This window comes from Oratosquilla oratoria, chromosome 6 (genome assembly GCF_046742065.1).
Source record: "Oratosquilla oratoria isolate Oo_2021 chromosome 6, ASM4674206v1, whole genome shotgun sequence".
NCBI lineage: Eukaryota > Metazoa > Arthropoda > Malacostraca > Stomatopoda > Squillidae > Oratosquilla > Oratosquilla oratoria.
In genome coordinates this window covers 10089901-10112400 of record NC_134782.1, presented here as the reverse complement: position 1 = coordinate 10112400, position 22500 = coordinate 10089901, and the positions used below count along the sequence as shown (strand labels likewise).

General features: G+C 39.7%; 1 protein-coding gene across 1 annotated transcript in view; it reads right to left on the bottom strand.

Moving 5' to 3' along the window:
• LOC143026276 (uncharacterized) overlaps positions 1 to 22500 on the bottom strand; it is a 120751-nt gene that overhangs the window by 15146 nt on the left and 83105 nt on the right. The window contains exons 3-4 of the mRNA XM_076186384.1: positions 6434 to 6768; positions 1278 to 1584 (exon numbers count right to left, since the gene is read on the bottom strand). Of these exons, the coding sequence (XP_076042499.1) occupies positions 1278 to 1584; positions 6434 to 6768 (642 nt within the window). The remainder of the gene's footprint in view (positions 1 to 1277; positions 1585 to 6433; positions 6769 to 22500) is intronic.

Here is a 22500-nt window from a genome sequence, read left to right as displayed (position 1 = left end):
GGCTGTTATCTGCAGTCGCTCTGCAGATAGGATTGAGGAGGAGCCGGTAATTGTAATACAGGGGTAGTAGTAGTAGTAGTAGTAGCAGACGGTGGTTGACAGTAGGATAAATGAACTTTTGTACTAGGCATTACTAAAAATAAATAAATAAATAAATGGATAGATAAAAGGGTCGTCGACCACAGTCATTGGCGGGAGAGGGGCCAATGAACTGTGTCTGTGGAAGACAGACCCTGCTGCTTTCACCACACAGTTCCACCAGGATGGAGGTCGTATTTAATAAAAAAAAAAGTAGTAGTAGTAGTAGTAGTAGTAGTAGTAGTAGTAGTAGTAGTAGTAGTAGTAGTAGTAGTAGTAGTAGTAGTAGTAGTAGTAGTAGTAGTAGTAGTAGTAATAGTAGTAGTAGGAGGAGGAGGAGGAGGAGGAAGAGGAGGGGAGAAGGAGGAGGTGGGTAGAAGGAGGAGGAGGGGAGGAGGAGGGGGAGAAGGAGGAGGGGATGAGGAAGAGGAGGAGGAAGAAGAGGAGGAGGAAGAGGAGGAGGAAGGAGAGGAGGAGGAGGGGGAGGAGGGGGAGAAGGAGGAGGAGGAGGAGGAGGAGGAGGAGGAGGAGGAGGAAGAGGAGGAGGAGGAGGAGGAAGGGGAGAAGGAGGAGGAAGAAGAGAAGGAGGAGGAAGAAGAGAAGGAGGAGGAAGAGGAGGAGGAGGAAGAGGAGGAGGAGGAGGAGAAGGAGAAAAAGAGCGTTCAAGAGGAAACTTTGAGGAAGATTAGGAGAAAACGAAAAAGTGGAGGAGGGAAGGCAAAGGAGGAGAAGGAAAAGGGGAAGAGAAGGAGCAGGAGAAGGAAGAGAGGAGGTGTTGAAGAAGAAGGAGCAGAAAAATACGAGTAAACGCGCCATACATCTGACACACTAGTGTTTAGGTGTCAGCAAAACGTAGGTTGCAGCTCTATAAACGAAGGGAATGTGTCAACGCAGCACAAGATGTTTACACAGCTCAGGTATTTATGCCACACTGTTGTGAGCGTTGCGAAACTCTTAATCTTGGTGTTGATAAAACAAAGGATAAGTGACTCCACAACATAAAGATAACAAATGAGGGTCGTTTGCATAATTGTATACACATGTTACCTTATCGTATCAGAGGACAATGTTGTGGAAAGAAAGTTTGTTAAACATAGTGAATTTTAACTTATTCCACACAGTAAAATAGTAGATTTTTGCTCTGCCTATTGGTAGATGATTTTATTCATGAAGCAAACAGTAGAGGCTCCTTGCTTTACCTTCGAAGAAAATCCTCCTCCTCCTTCACCTCCTCCTCTTCTTCTTCCTCCTCTAGAGCTTGTGATCTCTTTATGGTGAAGAGTGTCTTCGGCGGACACGCTGACACCGTTGTCCGCATGCTGCACGGCCGGGTGGGCGACACTTGGTGAAGCAAGGACTTCTCTGGTCTTGTCCTTATCTCTAATCCTCCCTTCCTCCACCTCCTCCTCTTCCTCCTCGCCGCAAGGGTCTTCGGGAGGAGAGGAAGAAGGATCATGGGCTGGGGTCACCGTCCACGGTTTGCGGTGTCGTCCTGTGACCGGATCCCTGAAGAAAGAAGAGAGGTCGTCAGCGGAAGGCACACGTGCATGCCAGGGCACGTAGGCAAGCACCACGCATGCTAATGACCACACTCGAGCACGAAGGCATGTGCGATATCTCAAGTGAATTCTCGGAGCTGTTGGAGGGAAATTTGATTTTTTTTTTTTTTTGAGAAGTATGAACATTGGAAACGTTAGCTAGAGTATGTGCAATCTTAGGATTAGTAAATATCGAAGCCTGATAGTTGACATCAAATTGTTTTGAAGGAACTTAAGATGTCATTATGATTGCGTGGTAAATGAACAAAATAGAAAATATGAGACTAGAAATAGCAGTGGTGGTGGTGGTGGTGGTGGTGGTGGTGGTGGTGGTGGTGGTGGTGATGATGATGATGATGATGATGATGATGATGATGATGATGATGATGATGATGATGATGGTGATGGTGATGGTGATGGTGATGGTGATGGTGATGGTGATGGTGATGGTGATGATGATGATGATGATGATGATGATGATGATGATAGTAATAATAATAATAATAATAATAATAATAATAATAATAATAATAATAATAATAATAATAATAATAATAATAATAATAATAATAATAATAATAATAATAATAATAATAATCTCTCTCCCCTGTCTCTCTCTCTCCCTCTCTCTCTCTCTCTCTCTCTCTCTCTCTCTCTCTCTCTCTCTCTCTCTCTCTCTCTCTCTCTCTCTCTCTCTCTCTCTCTCTCTCCCTCCTCTCCCTCTCTCTCTCTTTCTCTCTCTCTCTCTCTCTATCTCCCTCTCTCTCTCTCCCTCCTCTCCCTCTCTCTCTCTCTCTCTCTCTCTCTCTCTCTCCCTCTCTATCTCCCTCTCTCTCTCGCCCTCTCTCTCTCCCTCCTCACCCCTCTCTCTCTCTCCCTCCTCTTTCTCTCTCTCTCTCTCTCTCTCTCTCTCCTTCTCATTTAATTCGCGAGACGACTCAAGGACCCTTTGGCCTTTGAGTTCCTCTCTTCGTCCCATCACCACTCTCAGTCAATCCACTCGAACTCGGCTTTGTTTACAGATCTTCCCATGGGCTGAAGGAAGGCCACTTCCACCACGAGAAATGTCCGTAAGAAACAAACGAAGTCCATCCAATGTATCACAAAAGTACTTCCAATATCAGAATAGATTTGTTTGTTGGCCATTCCAAGGAGCAAATTATCGTAAACCGCGGTGATTACGATTAATCATGCCCCAATATGATGACTGATGTCATTTAGAATTGACAGAAAACGAGTTGAAATAAAAAAGGAATATGAGGTTGATGAAGTAAGACACTTTCACAGTAAAAGACCAGCGGAGATGCGGGTGGCTTTCCTACCACGGAAATTGAGGTCCCGGGTTCAATTTACGGTAAGTGAGAGATATCTGATCAAGTCACACTTTCGCGGATTCCCAACCCATCTCGGCGGCGGCGGACTTCAGAGGTGCAGTATACCAGTGATACATTTCGGTGTTTCTGGCACCTGAGTATAATCGAGATGATTATACTGACTTCAGGCTCCATTTTCGGCCACAGACATTTTAAAGCTCAGCACTTCACATCAACTTTGCATCCATCCATACAACCTAAAGTCTCTTCACACTGGCTAGTTTCTCGTCAATTCAGCTAGAAGATGTCTCATACAGCATTCTAGAAGTTTCTAAGAACATTTCAACACTATGTCCGATATTCTCTCATTTCATCATTCATTTTATCAATATATAACACAAAGGTCTTTTGTAATTTTCAAGTTCGAAAAGCAAAATATTGTAACCTAAGTCATTTCTACTCGAACGAACATACAATAGTCGACGACAATCGGTTCGAGCGATACTTTTTTATTATTATTATTATTCCGGCTGTCATAGGCTATTGAAATCAGCTGCATGTGACCAAAGGAGGTCTAGCATCATTGGCATAGGCGCCAGCCTCTTGAACCTTCATGCCTGACTTAATGAAACTGCATTTAATCCTGTATCTTGACCACTGTTTCAAACAAGCTATAAAGAAAGCGTGGTGGTTTTGTTTAAATCCTTTTATTTGCATCACTCACCTTCTCTAACTGAAGAAGAAACGACTTGTAAGTCACAAACAATATTATGTATGTGTGTTGTATGTCTAGACTTTGTATGAGGTTTTACTGTATTTCCAAGCAGCGCGCTGACCTAAGAGAATGGAATACACTGCCTTCACACATACAGCTCAAAGCCAACGATGGGGATCTATGAAAGGGACATCAAGGAGAAGCATCTCCCTGCCGTCTGTCTTCCAAAATCCGCCAATTCATTCACCTCCATTTGGAGGTGCAGCCCTAAGAGGCTGACTCTCGGTCTCCGGACTATGCCTAAGCGCTCTCTCTCTCTCTCTCTCTCTCTCTCTCTATATATATATATATATATATATATATATATATATATATGTTTTTTGTATGTGTGTGTGTATATATATATATATATATATATATATATATATATATATATATATATATATATATATATTCATCTGTCTATATGTATCTATCAATCTCCACCCACTTATCTCTCTCTCTCTCTCTATCATCTTTGCATTTCCTCCACCTTTTCACACAAGGAGAGCTCACAACCGTCTATTGCTTCCACTTCTTCTTTCAGTATAAATCGGTAACAAAAACAGATCCACTCTCACAGACAATATTCCAACATTTCTTTCCAGAGAGATCAACGGAAGGGTCAAGGAACCCTTGACAGGTGCTCTGGGGCTGCGGGTTTCCGGTCAACAAAACCAGATACACCAATCACATCTATTACGCATATCATGTGAGTACCTTGTATTCGCATGCCCAAGAACACATCACGTTCACCTGTAGCGTGACAGGTCGTATCATACCACTGCACGTCATGTCACACGAAATCACGCAGCAGCGCTTAATGGTGTGTCGCAGGTTATCAAATCTCGCTTGCAAATTATATTGCATTTTTTTTTCAACGCCTCATTACAAGGTCCTCTGACGCATTACAAAAACTTATCTATCATTGCAATAGGCAATCTAGTTTCGCTCTTAATGTACCGCAGCGTTCATCAGTGTGACATGAGAATGAAATTTACAGCTCTATACGCGTTTGCATAATATTACATTCTGAGATATCAAGCAAGGCATAAAACTATATTTGGTGCCGCATCAATTTACGGTATATTGGCTGGTTGGTGCGGTCTACATGCCATGTGCCCTCGTGTGTGTGTGTGTGTGTATATATATATATATATATATATATGTATATATATGTATATATATATATATATACGTATATATATATATATATATATATATATATGTATGTGTATATATATATATATATATATGTATATCATATCTTTATATATATATATATTATATCTTTATATATATATGTATATATATATATATATATATATATATATATACACTTTCCCTAATGGCAGAGGAATTTTTTTAAGACATCAGATAAGGCTATAATGTGGCAATGTTTTAGCCTTCTGGATGTTGCAAATTAGATACAAAATTCGCGCCTAATTTGACGGACATTCTGGCATAATATATGAGGAGAAATGTACAGATTTTCTAAGACAAATACTGTCGAAGTTTTTTAAGACTTAGACCGGCAACATTCTTGACACTGTTGAACATAAAGAGGACAAATGAGACCGAAAGTGGAAGAAGAAGACGAGGAATCAGGAAAAACTCCATGTGAGGATGAAGTCTTTATTAGTGCAACGTTTTGCTCGTTCGAGCTTCATCATGTACTTGACAAAACTCGAAACCAATCAAAGCATTTTGCCATTAATAATTTTGTCCTCACAGAGTACTTCTCTAGACTTACTTGTCGGCCTTTCTCTTTCAAGACGAGGAATAATGAAGAAGATTCATACTCTAACGTTTCGATTCATAATGTCTTCATAATAAATTTGACAATAATAGAAACAAAGGGACATCATATACAAAAAAATGAGTCACATCTCCGACGCCTGGGACACCTCCCTAGCTGGTCGCAGCACCCCGTGTCATGTCTACCTACTTCGTTCTCACTGACTTCGCGGCATTAGATAAGCAAACAACTTCCTCCCTATGGTTGACGTTATCGTTAACACCGATGAAACCGCTTTAATTCTTTTTTTTCTAAACTTTATTTAATATATCAGCACAGTTCCAGTCCGGAAAGTGGCAACACTTATCACCAGGAACCTCAAATGAGTTGAATGTTCTGTAAGTTCACATCATTTTCCCGTTTAGTCAACCTTTTATTTAGCCCACGTCCTGACTATAAGGTAGGGCAACTATTGCAAGGTACTTTATATCCAACACTCCTTCCATTCACGGGGTTGTTATGTCTTGGTTTTATTATTCCTCGTATTATTATACCTAAAATCGTAGCTATTCTAAGACTCGATTTCATGAGAAACGCGCCCAGGTCTAATCTAATCTTGGAGTTAGTACAATATCTTTTTTTATTGTAATCATCGTTATCCTTAACTTTTCCTCATATTTTTTTTGAATAACGTTATAAACAGTATATTTTGAGATTCTGTTTGTACTACAACCAAAGAATAAATGTTTAAAAGAAGAGTGAGTTTCAATTTTAGTGGAAAAAAACTTTCCTCATATTATAAGTTAGTTTTGAAGAAGACCCAATAATAGAATAAATACTTTGTAGACTGCATACTGAAGCGGCACATTATATTTCAGTATGCATTCTGTTGTATAATTGGACAGTACTGGGTGCGTTTTCGAGATATGACATTCTTGTTGTACATATCTGTAAACTATTGCCTCTAGGACAAATTGTAATGTTACAAAATCGGTGGCTGGTTCCCACTCACCTGACATTTTTTCCCGCCATCGAAGAGAAGACGACGAACTGAGGCAGCGACTTGACGTCATGACGCTCGTGGACATGCGTCCGCGTCCGTACATTTCCTCCACCAGGATCCACCAGCCCTTGCTGAGCCTCCTCTTCCACCCGCTCCACTTCCAGTCTTCCTTCCTCCAAATTCGCAGGTGGAGTCGCCTTCGTCAGTATCTCTGTGAGGGACCACCGGGACTCCTGTGGTTGTGGAGGTCGTTGTAGGCGGAAAGAGACACGACCTGCCTCGCACCACCGAAGGAAGAGCAGATGCCCCAGGACCAGATGTAGGAGGCGAGTGGCTGACATGACCTGCGGGAAGAAAAAAAAAAAAAATGGAAGGTCATTAGCAAGCCTCAAGGCAAGAGAGATAGACAACAGACTCTCACAGAGAATCTGCCAATGTCCGCAGAGAACAAAAACATAGCAATTCTCTGTTACATTGTGCTCAGCGGGAAAAAAAACTGCGAAGGGGGAGGAAGGAAGGAGGAGGGGGAGGGGTTGGTGGGAACGGAGGTAGGCTTTAATGATATGACTCTGGTTTATGGTAGCCCGAAATAACAGGGTCTGCCTTGATTTAATACCAGGTATCTTGCTGCTGAAGTATCGTATTCAATTACTCCAACATGAGCAGGAAGGGAACGCAACTCAGCGGCGACTTGGCCGCACACCAAGATATTTGCTGAAAAAGTACTCAAGAACCTATGCATCATCGCCGATGCGTCGCCGCCCGCACAGTCAACACTATAAGGAAAAAGTTCCCCGCTCCTGCAACAACGGTGATGACATGCCGATGTTGCAATCCCGTTAGGGAACAGATTACATGCCCTCGATGGGTCAGGTACGGAGAGAGGTTGATACATTAACATGTCATCATTCCCTGACCTTTCTGTCTGAACAGAAATAGCAACCGATCTTGACTAATCTTTGCGGGATTTTATCAAGAAAAAAGACGTATTTTCTACCATGATTACAACTTGGGTTGTATTTTTTTCCACCTTTACCAATTTTTTTGAGTTAATTTGATTATCAGTGAACCCAAAAGGAATTAAAGAAATTATGTAATTGAATGGTGTACAAGCCATTTAGAGTCAAGTCTAATGCTTTTACAAATGGGGTTTTATGTAAATAAAAGAACGACGGAACGAGACGATTATTCCATGATCAAAATGAGTTACACGACATCGACAGAGATTTAAGAAGCACGTTCTTGTTTTTTTGCTCCCTCCACACTGTTTTAACTGCTGCTTTGCCTTCTTTTTCTAATCTCTACCTGCGAATCTGAACCACATAATAACCCTCCGGAGCTTAACGATGTTTTAAATAAAACCAGAACGAATTTGTGAGCTTCCTCGAGTGGAAGACAACGGATCTCTGATTGTGGGGCATTCACTTGACCTCCCACGATGATACAGAGTAGATGGGGTGGAGGTGTATCTTTAAATGGAATACAAAGGATTACAAAGGATTACAAAGGCGGAGCATACCGAAAGGAGACCTTTTGATCCATATCTAGGTCGGATGCGAAAAAAAATCATATTAATAATAAAATAAGTAAAACTATAATAGTGTAAATAACAAATAAAATACAATATAGATCATCTCGATCAATATGCTTTGGAATATTACCAACATCTCTTACACGGTTTTCTTGCCTAAGATTAACTTTTATGAGGACCAAAGGTCTTTCTAAACTGAATAAAATCATTTGGAGTTAGTAAAGACCAGATACTAAATTTTTTAATGACTTGAGGTTCCTCCGAAATGAAGAAAATCAATTGACCTTAACCAGATCAAAATGAAAGTCACGTGATCATTGCGTTTCACTGGATTGACTACCAGTCTTAGAACTATAGCTCTGCCCGTGGATTGTTCTAGTTAGGTTATAATTATTCAAATATTCGTTTTATCCATCATACTTTTACCTTTGGAAATCGTTTATTAGGTGCCATGCCCTGGAGCACCTTTAACATTTTTCACCGTCTTTGCTACGAAATAACCTTCTTGGCGTGTTTTGATATCACCCATTTGATATCTGAAACATTGTAATCTCCTACTACCAATAGGTTACGATTTCAAAGGTCAGACAAGTCCGGAAATAACAGCTTATTTTCTGATAACGACAATGATTTTGGTTTATGTAATAATCCTCCTTTCTCGTTTGTGGCTATTGGTTAAATCAAACCCAAATTGCCCTCTAGCAGTTCGTTTTTATTCTCTTTTATTTAGTAAATAAGTCGGAAGGATAAAGGTCGTACCACCAGCTCGAAATAGTACTACCACTACTACTACCACTGCTATTAGTACTAGTAGCAGTAGTGATAATAGTAGTGGTAATAGTAAAAGTAGTGGTAGCAGCTGCAGCACTAAATGTGAGATCATAACCTATGAAGAACGCGTATGAAATGTAGGCAATGGCTCAGTTACTTCAACTTTTATGTCAGGAGAAATGTCTGCAAGATGGGAAAAGAATTTAACGCTCGACTTGCAGGAGTTATTGCAGAAAAAAGGAGTAGTAGTATACTGGAATGGATGATATGTAGACACATTCCCATTTCTAAGATTGTTTCCTCCGTGCACAAGAAGTGATAGGTCACCTTGCCCCAAACTAGCTCTCCTTGGGGCATTTGGTAAAAGAATAAATAAGTAAATAGAAATAGATAAATAAATGAATGAATAGATAAATAAATAAATAAATAAATAAATAAATAAATAAATAAATAAATAAATAAATAAACAAATAAATAAATAAATAAATAAACAAATAAATAGATAAATAAATAAATAAACAAATGAGTAGATAAATAAATAAATAAATAAAATATAAGATATTGTTGACAGCGACAGTCTTTGGCGTAAAAGGGATCGTTTGACTGCGTTCATGAAAGACGGAGCTATGGTAATCTTTCCCATTGCACAGGTAGGCACGTGTTGAGATTACATAAAAGAAAAAAATCGTGTGTGTGTGTGTGTGTGTGTGTGTGTGTGTGTGTGTGTGTGTGTGTGTGTGTGTGTGTGTGTGTGTGTGTGTGTGTGTGTGTGTGTGTGTGTGTGTGTGTGTGTGTGTGTGTGTGTGTGTGTGAGTGTGAGTGTGCGTGCGTGTGTGTGTGTGTGTGTGTGTGTGTGTGTGTGTGTGTGTGTGTGTGTGTGTGTGTGTGTGTGTGTGTGTGTGTGTGTGTGTGTGTGTGTGTGTGTGTGTGTGTGCACGTATGACTAGACCCTAACCTTAAGGTCTCCTCACTTCACGCTTATCAAGCACCGATCGAAGAGGAACTATTCAAAACCATTGAAAAGGTTTTGACAAATGGTCGAACGACTCAAAGGAGTAGACGATGTGTTGGCTCTTCCTTGACACATAAGTAGCTGAAACTCTAAGCGTTTTGTACCCTCTGCTTCAAGTAACGTAAAGAGAGTGTCCATCTGAATATTTATTTGTTTATTTAGAAGTATCGTTTAACTAACAATCCACGAAGTGTTCATAAATGTACATATTACTTTTGAGATACAAGCACTCTTAAAAGTACCGTTTATCCTCCTGCGCTTAGTTGAGAAATGACAGGCTTGGGGCTATTGCACTGAAGCAATTTCGATAAAAAAGATATAAATTTCAAGGCAGCTAATGTAATGATAGTCGTATAAAATCTTTAATAGTAAAGAATTGCATTTTCATAGTTTGATACTAAACATGTGATGGTATATCTAGTACAATCAGCCTTTGATGGATGATATAGTTCAGCGTTTCTCAACCAGGGTTCCCCGGAACACTAAGGTTCCGCAAAAGGTCCCTAAGGGTTCCGCGAGAACAAGTGAGATAAGCTAATGCACTTTTGATTTTTTATTTAATTTCATATACGTAATATAATCAAACACGCACGACATATTCTTGGTTATTGTAATAATGTAATATAGACATCATCCTATCTAACCTATTATTACGATGAAAATAAAATGAGAAAGATATGGTATATGTTTTTTTTTTTGTTTGTTTTTTGCGCAGGGGTTCCTTGAGACATGCAATTTGTTTTAAAGGTTATGCAAAGGTAGAAAGGTTGAGAAACGCTGATATAGTCCAACGATTGTGGTGTAATCGACTATCCCATTGAGTTTGCACCAAAGCAAGCAAACTCCGTTCTATTATAAGAGCTTCCAGTGATGTCAATAAATCCACCCACTATTGCATCAGAACATTTTAGTCTACAGCAAGTTGGATCGAACATACCAGGGCAAGAGGTCGTCAGCAGTAGCTGTTTGCCTCCGTAGCTGCAGAGCAAAGTCAACGACCAACTTGCTAGCGAGTAGTGTACGCATGAGACCCATTGAAAAAAGTTTACATTGAGAACATATAACGACAAAGAGCTCGTAAAAGAAGACAATAAAAGAAAAAGAAAATATTTGGGCCTTTGCTCCCACAACTATATAGTGTCTCTTCCTTATTATTATTATTATTATTTTTTTATCATACGTTCTCCCCCTGGAAAGTCTTTTATGGTTTTATGAACCGGAGGCTAAACTTAAGTCGTGAGGTTGGAATAACTTTAACCCCCACCTCTCTCTCTCTCTCTCTCTCTCTCTCTCTCTCTCTCTCTCTCTCTCTCTCTCTCTCTCTCTCTCTCTCTCTCTCTCTCTCTCTCTCTCTCACTCACTCTTTCTCTTTTTTACTGTTACAGTTTTCTTCCACATTTCCTTTTTTTTACGCAACACTCATTTGTTTGAACATGCGTAAGCTTACAAGAAATGTCTGGATGCACCATGACCTTAACCGGGTGCAATAAAAATTATGACGAATGAAAAAGATGTCCAAAAGAAAAACAAAAGAGCAAAATGAATATGGAATTGAACGCTGCAAAGAAAAACAAACCCAACAAACTTGTACGCTAACACATCACACATATACACGCGTCCGTCACATAACACACATTTTCAAACAAACACGGACACAGACAAACATGTAAATTACGCTGTCATTTAATAGTATGAAGACTGGCATCATTTTGAACTCAAATAATAAGCAAATGGATTGATAAATGACAAACAAATGTGTAAGCAAATTAAAAAAAATTAACAGATAAAGAAGTAATTGAATAAACAAACAAACAAACAAACAGATAAATCAGAGATAAAATAAATATATAGATAAACTGTACATGGTGCAGCTTTCCTTGGGTTTTCGCACGACCCGACCATTAATCACCCTCCCCCCCTCGCCCCTCCCCCCACCCCAACTATGATACACCCTCATCGTCATCCCCCACTATACAGATGGGACCAGTGACCGTAAACATAGTATTTCATCATTCTGTAGGCAATAACCAGCGCTTCTGTCCTTGAAGATTATTATTTCACTGAAGAGATGAAGTTGTCATGATGGTAAAGGAGATATTTAATTGGGGAGTGAGGAAGGAGGGATACTCGAAGTAAAAAATGGTCAGTATTCTTTTCTGAATGGAGATACAGCGAGTCTCCAGTCATGGAAGAGTGATGTGAGACTCTGGTCCGTAAAGATGTCACGAAAGTTCCGAACACAAAGATTATGCTGGCAATATCCAAATATCCCATACGGGGCAATGGATATAGAACCACATGTATGTGTGTATATATATATATATACATATACATATACATATATATATACATATACATATACATATATATATATATATATATATACATATGTATATGTATTTACATATGTATATGTATATGTACATGCATATGTATATGTATATGTATACGTATATGTATATATATATATATGTATATATGTTTGAATAATTCGCTAGTGGACAGCGACATCAATCATACAATCCATGACCGTCGCGCAGAGGATTCGAACCACCGCCTATAGACTCAAGAGAGTCCACAGCACCCGTCTGTGGTCGAGTGGTTAAAGGCGGGTGCTGTGGACTCTCTTGAGTCTATAGGCGGTGGTTCGAATCCTCTGCGCGACGGTCATGGATTGTATGATATATGTATATGTATATGTATATGTATATGTATACATATTTAACTGATACCATGACTATACCATAATGCGGTCGTTCCCAGTCTTGCAGAGTTATCGCCATAACTCACCACGTCACCATTATTGGCGCATACCTATATAATTTATATCACATGGCCTATAGTACTGACATGCCATTCCTCACCGATGTGTCAATACAAGTTAACCCCACCGAATCGGTGGTGTCTCCTTGGCTGAATAAAATCACCGGGAGTCAGCCAGACAGCGAGAATGACCGCCCCATCCTTCTCCTCCTGTTGGGATCAAACTTGCGGAAGAAGATGTGACCAACATAGCCCCTTGCTCTCTTGTTAAGGAAGGCAAACATATGTTCTACATCGAGAAAGGCTTTAATACTCCCTACGATCACTATGGGAGGTCTCTCTCAGAAGTCATCTGTATAAAAAAAAATTGAAAAGAAAATTCGTACTCTGTTATAGATACAACTGCACATACGCAGTCGTCTGGAGCTTTCTGCTGTTCTCTGTTCTCAGAGATCAATCACGAAATTTGTTTCTCATAGATCTTATCATTATATGATCACGACTCGGCAATATAAAAACCCAGTTATTAACTAATCACAGTGTATATAGCCAATAATTTGTAACCTTGTACCTACGATTAAATAAATATAATGTCAGTAAAAGTTGCATGTAATTATAGTAAAATATATAGTAAGCAATATTAGATTAGCGCATCTGTTAGTTCATGATCACCTCGGTAAACTTACCTATAAGATTTAGAGACCAATTTTCTTTAATGTCAGCAAGTTTCTGTGACGTTATTTTCTTTACTTCAAAAATGGAGTTGATAAAAAAATTACAATTAAAAATAATCATAATTACCGACAACATGGCCGTCAATTTCCAAAAGGGCAGTATGACCTCATTCACCGACTGAAGTGCGTGGGTATCGACCGCAGAAAAAAGAACATAAACTAGACGTGCAACTTAACTACTGATGCAGGTTAACTAACCTTGAACAAACCCACACCGTAACTAATCCTAACGTTGTGCCTACGTGTCGTTACCGCTAACGGCCCCATAAGAGGACTATAAACGTCCGTCCAAGATAAATTGCAACCGACTGAACTGTGAAACTTCCTTGGATGTTCCGTTCACGAATGGCGACGTCATGTCGCTTTCACAAGTCCTTAAACAGGGCTATGATTCTAATCATTGCACAAATGCAACGTTCATTTCTGAGTTCTCGACACATTGCACTGTAAAGTTAATATCACTTAGACGAATTTGCAAAATAGCAATAAACATTATATTTGTAAATGGAGTTTTTTTTTTTTAAGTGATATACTTCAGGTCCCTTAATCCCATTGTCATGGTGACCAAATTCTCTTTTCTGGCTAACATCAGACGAATTTATTCATCTGAAATAAAATTTGAGTATCTAAAGTGTATCGGACGGTTAGTTCATTATCTTAATTTCTTTCTTTTACAAGATCCTTAATTTTGTAGGAAAATTATTTGCGGAAACAAACTGTCACTTGCCAATTATTTTTTGAATGGTAATCAACTGAGCCCTTTTTTCTTATATAGCTTTTTCCAAGTAAATAATTATAGATATAAACCGTCGGAAATAAACAATTATACTATCTCTCTCTCTTTTTCTCTCTTTAATTCTCTCTCTCTCTCTCTCTCTCTCTCTCTTTTCTCTCTCTTTCATTCTCCCTCTCTCTCTCTCTATCTATCTCTCTATTTATCTATCCCTCTCTCATTCTCCCCACCATCTCTCACTCTCTCTCTTTATCTCTATTTATCTCTCTATCTATATCTTTCATTCTCCCCCACCCTCTCCCACTCTATCTATCTATCTATCTACCTCTCTATTTATCTATCTCTGTCTTTCATTCCCCCCACCCTCTCCCCCTCTCCCCCCCTTTCTCTCTCTCTCTCTCTCTCTCTCTCTCTCTCTCTCTCTCTCTCTCTCTCTCTCTCTCTCTCTCTCTCTATGTCTGTCTCCTACTTCGTTCAACCCTTTGTGTGACAAAAAGCCAAATATGGTGACTAAAATATTTGGCTGGGGGGGGGGTAACACCAGGCGATTATATTTAGCACAGAGGATCTCGTGGTGCCCGGTGAGGGGTCATGCTTATGCCATGCTGTCAACAACAGTAAGATTCTCACCATTCTTCTTCCTGGCGAACCAACCTTGCAAGAACCCTGCTCTTATGCGTTGCTGCTCTGAAGACTCCTAAAGATCACCTCAACACAAAATGTATAATTGTGTCATTCACTAAATTCTCATAAGTTTTCAATAAACATATAAACAGACAGATACAAAATTAGACGATGAAAAAAAGCCTTGGATAAAAACAAAAAGTATAATCAACTATGCATTTATTCAACTCATTCTATTTGAGGCCACAGTTGGGAAACTATGCCCCCCTCCCCCCCCACACACCCTTGGGGGGAAGGGGAGGAAGAACCAAAGGTCTAAGTACTAAATTGGAATAATGGTTTGATGTAACGATCACGGTCATGTGACCCTTTTGGACCAAGTAAAAATAATTCCTCGAGCGACAGCATCTTGCTTCACGTGACTACGAGACGTTTAACCCCCGAAGTACCGACAGGCTGCCACGGAGCTGATTTGAAATAGGGGGAGGGGGTTAATCTCAGAAGCTCAAGCTCGTGGGAAAGTGGCCATTGTAATGATATATTGCTGATGGTCGAGGATTCTTTTTCTTGTGTTCATGCTCGTCTTTGGCAGTACGTGATACACCTTGAGAAAAAATAATTGCCAAATAATTCTGACAAATTTACTTAAAATCTTGAGAGACAGCAAGCAGCGCTGTGCAACAAAAATAAACTATTCTCTCTCTCTCTCTCTCTCTCTCTCTTTCTTGTTCGGACAAATTTTGTTAGCATCACCTCACAATGGTCGAGACTAAAATTGAGTTGTCGCTCTGAAGAAATTCGCCGTTTAACACCATAGCTATTTTACTAACCGGCAGACGCGGTGTCGTCGAGTGCACATCGATCATAATCGAACACATTAGTGTCCACGCTCGGTCGCACATTTTTCTCGACGCAAAAGTTCGAAACAAAAAAGATGTTACGTCATGTTGCAAACACGTTGCCACTAAATTACCTTCACGTCGGGTTATCATTGTGTGTGGCACGACTTTTTGAACTCTGCTGGATTTGTTTTTGAATCTTCAAACGTATGGCCATATGTGTCGCTCACATCTTCAGGATCAAAGTCATGAGCGCCTCAGTGTCGTGGCGTTCAGGTGGAATGTTTCCTCTCGTGATTAACGCCCAAATCATTTACATTTTATTAAAGGTTGTCAAACTCGGGGTTCGAAGAGGTCGCGGTCGGTCAAGCACCTGTTCAGGGTGTGGCCCGCGACCCTTTAGCTGAATACGCTCGACTACAACGACAGAATCCACAAGTGCTCTCACCCTATTAAAGGGTTGAAAGAACGAGATGAATCGGATATTGGCTTGGGAGGTTACCAGAAATGGTATTCAAAGCTCGTGTAGCTATGCATGACTGATTCATGGATAGATTGATTGATTGGTTGATAGATTGAATTCAACTTCTGTTGTGGAGATCTTGTCTCCCCAAGGAAACTGTAAGAAAAAACCAAAAAAAAAAAAAAAAAAAACCGGAGCCTTCCAACGTCGGACTGCCTGAGGACATTCTTGGTTGTTTTATCCCGATGTTATATCCAGGTCAAACGAAGGTTCCCAAATCTGCCCCTCAGACGAATTAAATCGTTTGATGTTAAACAGGAAAAAATGTGTTGACTAGGTCGCCAGGTCAAGGATTTTCTCCTTTTCCCTTTGCTCATCTGTATATCAGTGGCCAATCACTTTATATACATATATATACATATATATATATATATATATGTATATATATATATATATATATATATATTTATGTTGAGACATTCTGACAGGTTGATGTAAGCGGAATAGGAAACACAGGAGTCTTAGTCTTGAGTTTATTCCTGACTAGTTTCGCAGGTATGCTTTTTCAAAGCATACCTGCGAAACTAGTCAGGAATAAACTCAAGACTAAGACTCCTGTGTTTCCTATTCCGCTTACATCATATATATCTATATATATATGCACAAATTTCACAAGTCACACGTGAATCACAAATATGCAGAGTCCACTAGGAAAAGAAAAAACACACGGAGTCCGAGCGCTTTCGTGATATATTCACAATATCAAGGAGTACAGAAAAATGAGAACAAAAAAATGGAGATACAAAGTATAAATAGGACAAGAGGGATTTTTCCCTCCTCTCCGAAGCCTGAAAGCTCAGGTTGGGTCACTCGGCGAGGTCATGGAAACAGATCTTTATTACATTAACTTTAAAAATATATACTATTCATATTACTGACAATATATGGATCTAATTTATATAATCCTAAACTATTATTAATGAGTTGGTCATAATTGCATTTGATAATTCCTGACTCTATGATATTTCTTTCTGTTATGTTCTTAAGAACATAACAGAAAGAAATATCATAGAGTCAGGGTTTTATATGCACATACATACATATAAAACCCATTCAGGCACCTCGCTACCACTTCAGCATTTCGCGGTTGATGGGTTACCCTGTATGAAGCCACATTGCCGGAACTAATTTGTTCCCGTCAGTTTACAATTTACAAAAGAAATGAATAAACAAATTAGTATAATTTATTTAATGTATAAATAGATAGATAGGTCAATAAAAATGAATATATTAATAGATAAATAAGTGAATAAATAAATAGATGAATAGATAAATATATAGATAAATAATGATACGAACAAAGAAATCAATAGATGAATGAATGGATAAATGAATAAATGAAAAATAAATGGATAAATAGATAAGTAAACAAATTAATAAAAACACAAATGATAGATAAACAAATGAATAAATAAGTGAATAAGATTAAATAATGTCGATCACAGCAACTTGTCATGCTCGCTGACAGGCGTACAATGTCACTCAACTGATCATCTTCATAGATTTCCCTCGGGTGTGGAGGCAAATCATATTTTATCCAGCCACTGTGGCTACCAATTTATTTTCAACTAAAGGAAGTCCTTTAGCCTCGGAGAGTCCAGCATGGTCTTCAAAATGCAGTTAAACCCTTCCAAAACGCAGTTAAATCATTTACCAAAATGAGAGGATTCACAATCCTGTTTTCGTGTGTCTCTTCAGCTTGGAGTAAGACATGACCTCATCCTTGCCTCCTCTCCCCATCTTCTTCGCCATTTTCCCCTCCCCCTCTACCACCTCCTCTTTTCCCCGTCCACCTCTTCCTCACCCTCACTTCCCTTCCTCTCCTCCTCTCTTCTTTCCTCTCTTTCCCTCTCTCCTTTCGAGTGAATCCGCTTAAATGATTTATACCACCATCTCCACCACTACCACCACCAGCAGCGGTGGTTCAACGAACGCTTGGCAAGGTTTTACAATCCCGAGTCTATTGTGAGCATGGGTGTATGGAGTGGGAAGGACTGGGTGTGTTGAAGGAGAAGGAGAGGGGGGGCCTGCAGGACCCATACAATAGTTTTTCTTCCTTTTTTCATGCTACTCCTCATTCTTCCTCTTCCCATACTCCTCTTCCTCTTTCTCTTCCTCCCTGTACTCCCATTACTCTTCAAACGTTGTCCCTGGCTCTTACTCCTTCTCTTCTTCTTGAACCATCATCTTCTTTTCCTCCTCTTTCTTCTCCTTCCTCTTTCCTCTACCCCAGTTACCTCTATCTACCCTTTCTTCCCTCTCCCTCCCTTTCTCTCTCCTCTTCCACGTGTATCTTGTTCACGTTTTCTTATTTCCATTCTGTTCTTAATCCTCCTTTTTCCTATACAAGAACCACGTGCGCGTCTACAACTCTTTGAAATGGTTTTTGCATTCTTGTCTGCGAAGTCAGCACCATATATGGTTTCTTCGTGTAGAGGCGGAGAAGGCCCCTCACGTCATTATCATCAATTACCCCCAGGAGAGCCTTCATCCATGGGGTTCCTGCCCCCATGCATTAACCCCTTCTGTACCGCAAGACAGTTTCGTTCATCTCCGTGGCACCACCTCAGTTCGGGCACTCCTCGACTTACGAACGAGTTAAGTTCGTAACTCGAAATGTCCGTAAATTGTTATCTAATATAATTTTGAAGGTACTCAAATCTACATGCATAAATATGATATAAAGTTAATACATGTTTCCTTATCCTAAACATATTACTAATGATACATAAAAGAAAAATAAATTGTACTGGTAATGGTTTAATGTTGGATTTTTTTGTCTTTGAAACTAGTAAAGTAGGCTTGAGGCTTCGTTTGTATTTCTGAAAGTTCGTAAGTCGGTTGTTCGTAAGTAGAGGAGCGTCTGCACCTAATAAAGGAGATTCAAGTAAACACGAGGAAGATCTTTGAAGGCGTTACAAGGGCAGGTCTGTTTGTTACAGAACTAGTGCAATTTGGGAAAAGACCCCTAAAATATTAGTTCAACAGCGAAATTTATCTTATCATGACATCACTACGTCCTGTAACCTCACCTCCTCCTCCTTCTCCTCCTCCTCCTCCTCCTCCTCCTCCTCCTCCTCCTCATCTTTCAAAAGATAATTTCCTTCCGTTATCACCTCCTTAAGTACAACTTCACTACTACAACAACCACCCTTCCCGTTATCATGCAACCATGGATCTCGACGACATGACGTCACAGAGCTATCATATCAGCAGCGATACAAAGATTTCTGACCTCTCTCCTCCTGCCTGTTGAGACGTCTCCTCTTCCCCTGGCTCCAGGGCAGGTGTGTGAAACGGAGAATAATATCTAATAAAAGAAAATTTCTGGTCGTTTTTAAATTCTCCTCTCCCTCCTTTCTACTACCCCCTTTTTCCGCCTCTGTGACGCCTTCTTTTCGTCGCGATAGTATCACCAATGGTAAAAGCGCTGGATGTCGTTGGGAAAATATTAATAATCACCTGGATAAAACAGTCTGGTGTGTGGAATATCGAAAGCAGCGTGTCATCTCACTGAATGGGAGAACAAATGTATTTAGTGCGTGTCGCTTGTGTGTCGCTGTCGAAGAATCTTGTTCCTCCTCGTCCAAGAATCCCGAGACTTCACAAAGCACTCGTGGAGGAGCAGTGTCTGTGTTAACCCCTTCCGTACCGGGTGTCACCTCTTTGCCTGTTTAGGTTACCGCCAGGCGATTTCATTCATTTCCGTGACGCCTTCTCTGCGAAGAAGTGGTTCCTCTCCACCAACTTCCTTAGTGGGTGGAACTTTCCTTTGAATTCGTGTTCTCGTCTAATTGTTTCTATAGCCAATGTCGCGACACTCTCTCGGTAGCGAAGATATAAAGTCAATACATATTTTCTTATCCTAAATATATTACTAATGATACATAAAACAAAAACAAATTGTAATGATAATGCTTTAATGTTGGGTTTTTTGCCTTTGAAACTGGCAAAGTAGGCTTGAGGCTTCGTTCGTATTTCTGAAAGTTCGTAAGTCGGTAGCGAAGGGTTTGAGACATCGACAGACACTTTGGGTCAGAGGAGACGACGCACCTTACGGACGCGAAGGATGCTTGGTAAACACAACCACCAATCCCTTCCGGATCGCTGATATATTGTTGATATGTTGTTAACATTTTAACATGTTAACATGAAAACATTCTGTTAATATGTTGTTAACAAGATAAACTCTTCCATCTCGGTAACACACGTTATTCATCTCAGTTACGATTTATACCAGATGTTTTTATTCAATTGCTGCTCGTACTCGGAACGGAACGGTGTCTCGATCGACTGGTAACTGTTTCGTTCTCAAGTCCGTTTGTCAGTTAGAAAAAATATGTTTGGAGTAAGTCAGGAGAGGAACGAGCGTGTTACTTGTGGTCAGAATGCCACTGGAACGCTACACCTGCATGTCTGAACCTGAGTGCCCAAGATTGCTTGACTCCTTCTCTTCATTTGGATCATAAAGGTTCTCAACCTGTTTTCTCATGCATCCCATAGTTATGTACCATTGTTCTTTGACCTCCTGTGGGTCTACTTGGGGAACTCTGCGGTTCTCTAATGGTCCACGAAGCATAGGTTGAGAACCACAAGACCACAGGTAGTGGGCACAGGTGCCTATTACCGGGCTCTGTTGGTTCTATACAGGGGAGGGGAGGAATAGACTTTAATAAATAACCTCATTGGTTACTGTTTCGGTTTTGATCACTTCTTTACACTGACAGTCACGTGACATTGAAGTAGTAATGATGTGGTGGTGGCCAAATTAAAAGAATGATAATTTCTCGACCATTAATGAATTTTCATTATACTGTATTGTATATTAAGAACATATGTTATACAGAAATACAATTTTCTTCAAGTAGAATGTGGTTGATGATTGACTCGGCTTAACGTAGCGAACTCTCCCTTATCAGGAGGCTAGAACGGTGCCCCTTTCAGAAGACTTTGTAGAGAGGAATTTAATGAACCATGTTCTTGGTCCAACTCACTAGAGGCTCGGTTCAAACTGCCGTCACCTCGACCTCCGCCGCAAGTAGCGACGCTCTAACCCGTCCGGCCAGTGAGCATCCAAGTAGAATGTAATAAAACAATATTTAAGAGTAGGTATGCCTCAAATTGTTCCTAAAAGGAAAGGTCTGCATTCCAGCGTACAAGAATGCAATGGGGGGCAATCTTATCGACACGAATTTTCCATTACGATTGGCTTCAAGAAGGCAACTTGACAGGTAACACATTTTCCGATTCCATAACAACTCGACCACAACGGCAAGAACTATGAGGGTTACTACAACGACACAGCAACGACGTCGAAGCCAACGCCAGTACCTGCAACGACAAAAACGGAGAGGGCGAAGACAAGGGCACCAAGAAAGACAAGGGAAATGACAATAACGACAACAAGAACGCCAGCGAAAAGAGCGACAACAATAACAAAAATAAGAACAATGATAACGCAGATACGACAACGAAAATAATGGTAACGACGAAGACAACGGAAATTATGACAACAATACTGATCATAGCAACAACAATCTCAATAACAACATTATCAACGTGGTGACGATATAGTAACGGTAAATTTTGCTCCTATTATGATCGTATGAATCATAAAATATATCTAAACAAAAAATGGATATTCATCACGATAAAGTTTCTGGATACATAGAACTGTAAAGGATCATGTCCATAAACTTAATCTTCAAGCCTACGCAACAAAATAATACGAGGACTGGTTAGCAAAATCTAACGCCAGTAAATATACAACATATTGTGTAAATAAATCCACAGTAAACAACTTTTACAAGCGACATCTGCTAAATCTTGAAAGCAAAAAAATAAACAAATAAATAAATAGATAAATAAATAAAGGAAGAACATTTCAGTTACAAGCTCAAGCTAAATAAACAACTAATATTCTACTGCAGGAAAATAAAATAGAATCTTGGAATTAGTTGTGTGTGTTAACGGATTCAACAAATTCTATACATTTCCTACTTATATATTTTTTCTCCTGGTACTCGAATGTTATTAACCATAATGGAAAAAGGAAAAAGTAGAGGAACGAATTACTATGGAGGTTATAAATATTAGGAACAAACGATATAAAAGTCTTCTAAAAAGAGGAGACTCAGAGTCACTTGATACCAGAACTGATCAATAAACCGCACGAAAAACAACGAAAATAATCTATCTAAAGATTTAATCGAGTAGGAGGTAGAAATAACTGTTTTAATCGTATGATCAACGAATGGGCCAAATTGTTTGAGAACATAAAGCTTCACAGATTGAATTTATAACCCCTCTTATCGGCTGAATAAGATCGCATGGTGTTACCCCCAAAAAACAAAACAAAACAAAAGAGCATCACCACAGCAAAGGAGTTACGACGCAAATAAGCAACTGCGTATCCAATACTCTGTAACAAACCCATCCACCTCTCCTAGTCAGCCCTTTTTTTTGTTTCTTTCATATCCTAACATTTTTCTATCATTTTCCTCTCTGCATCCCCCTACATAAGCATTACGACATTAACAACAACAG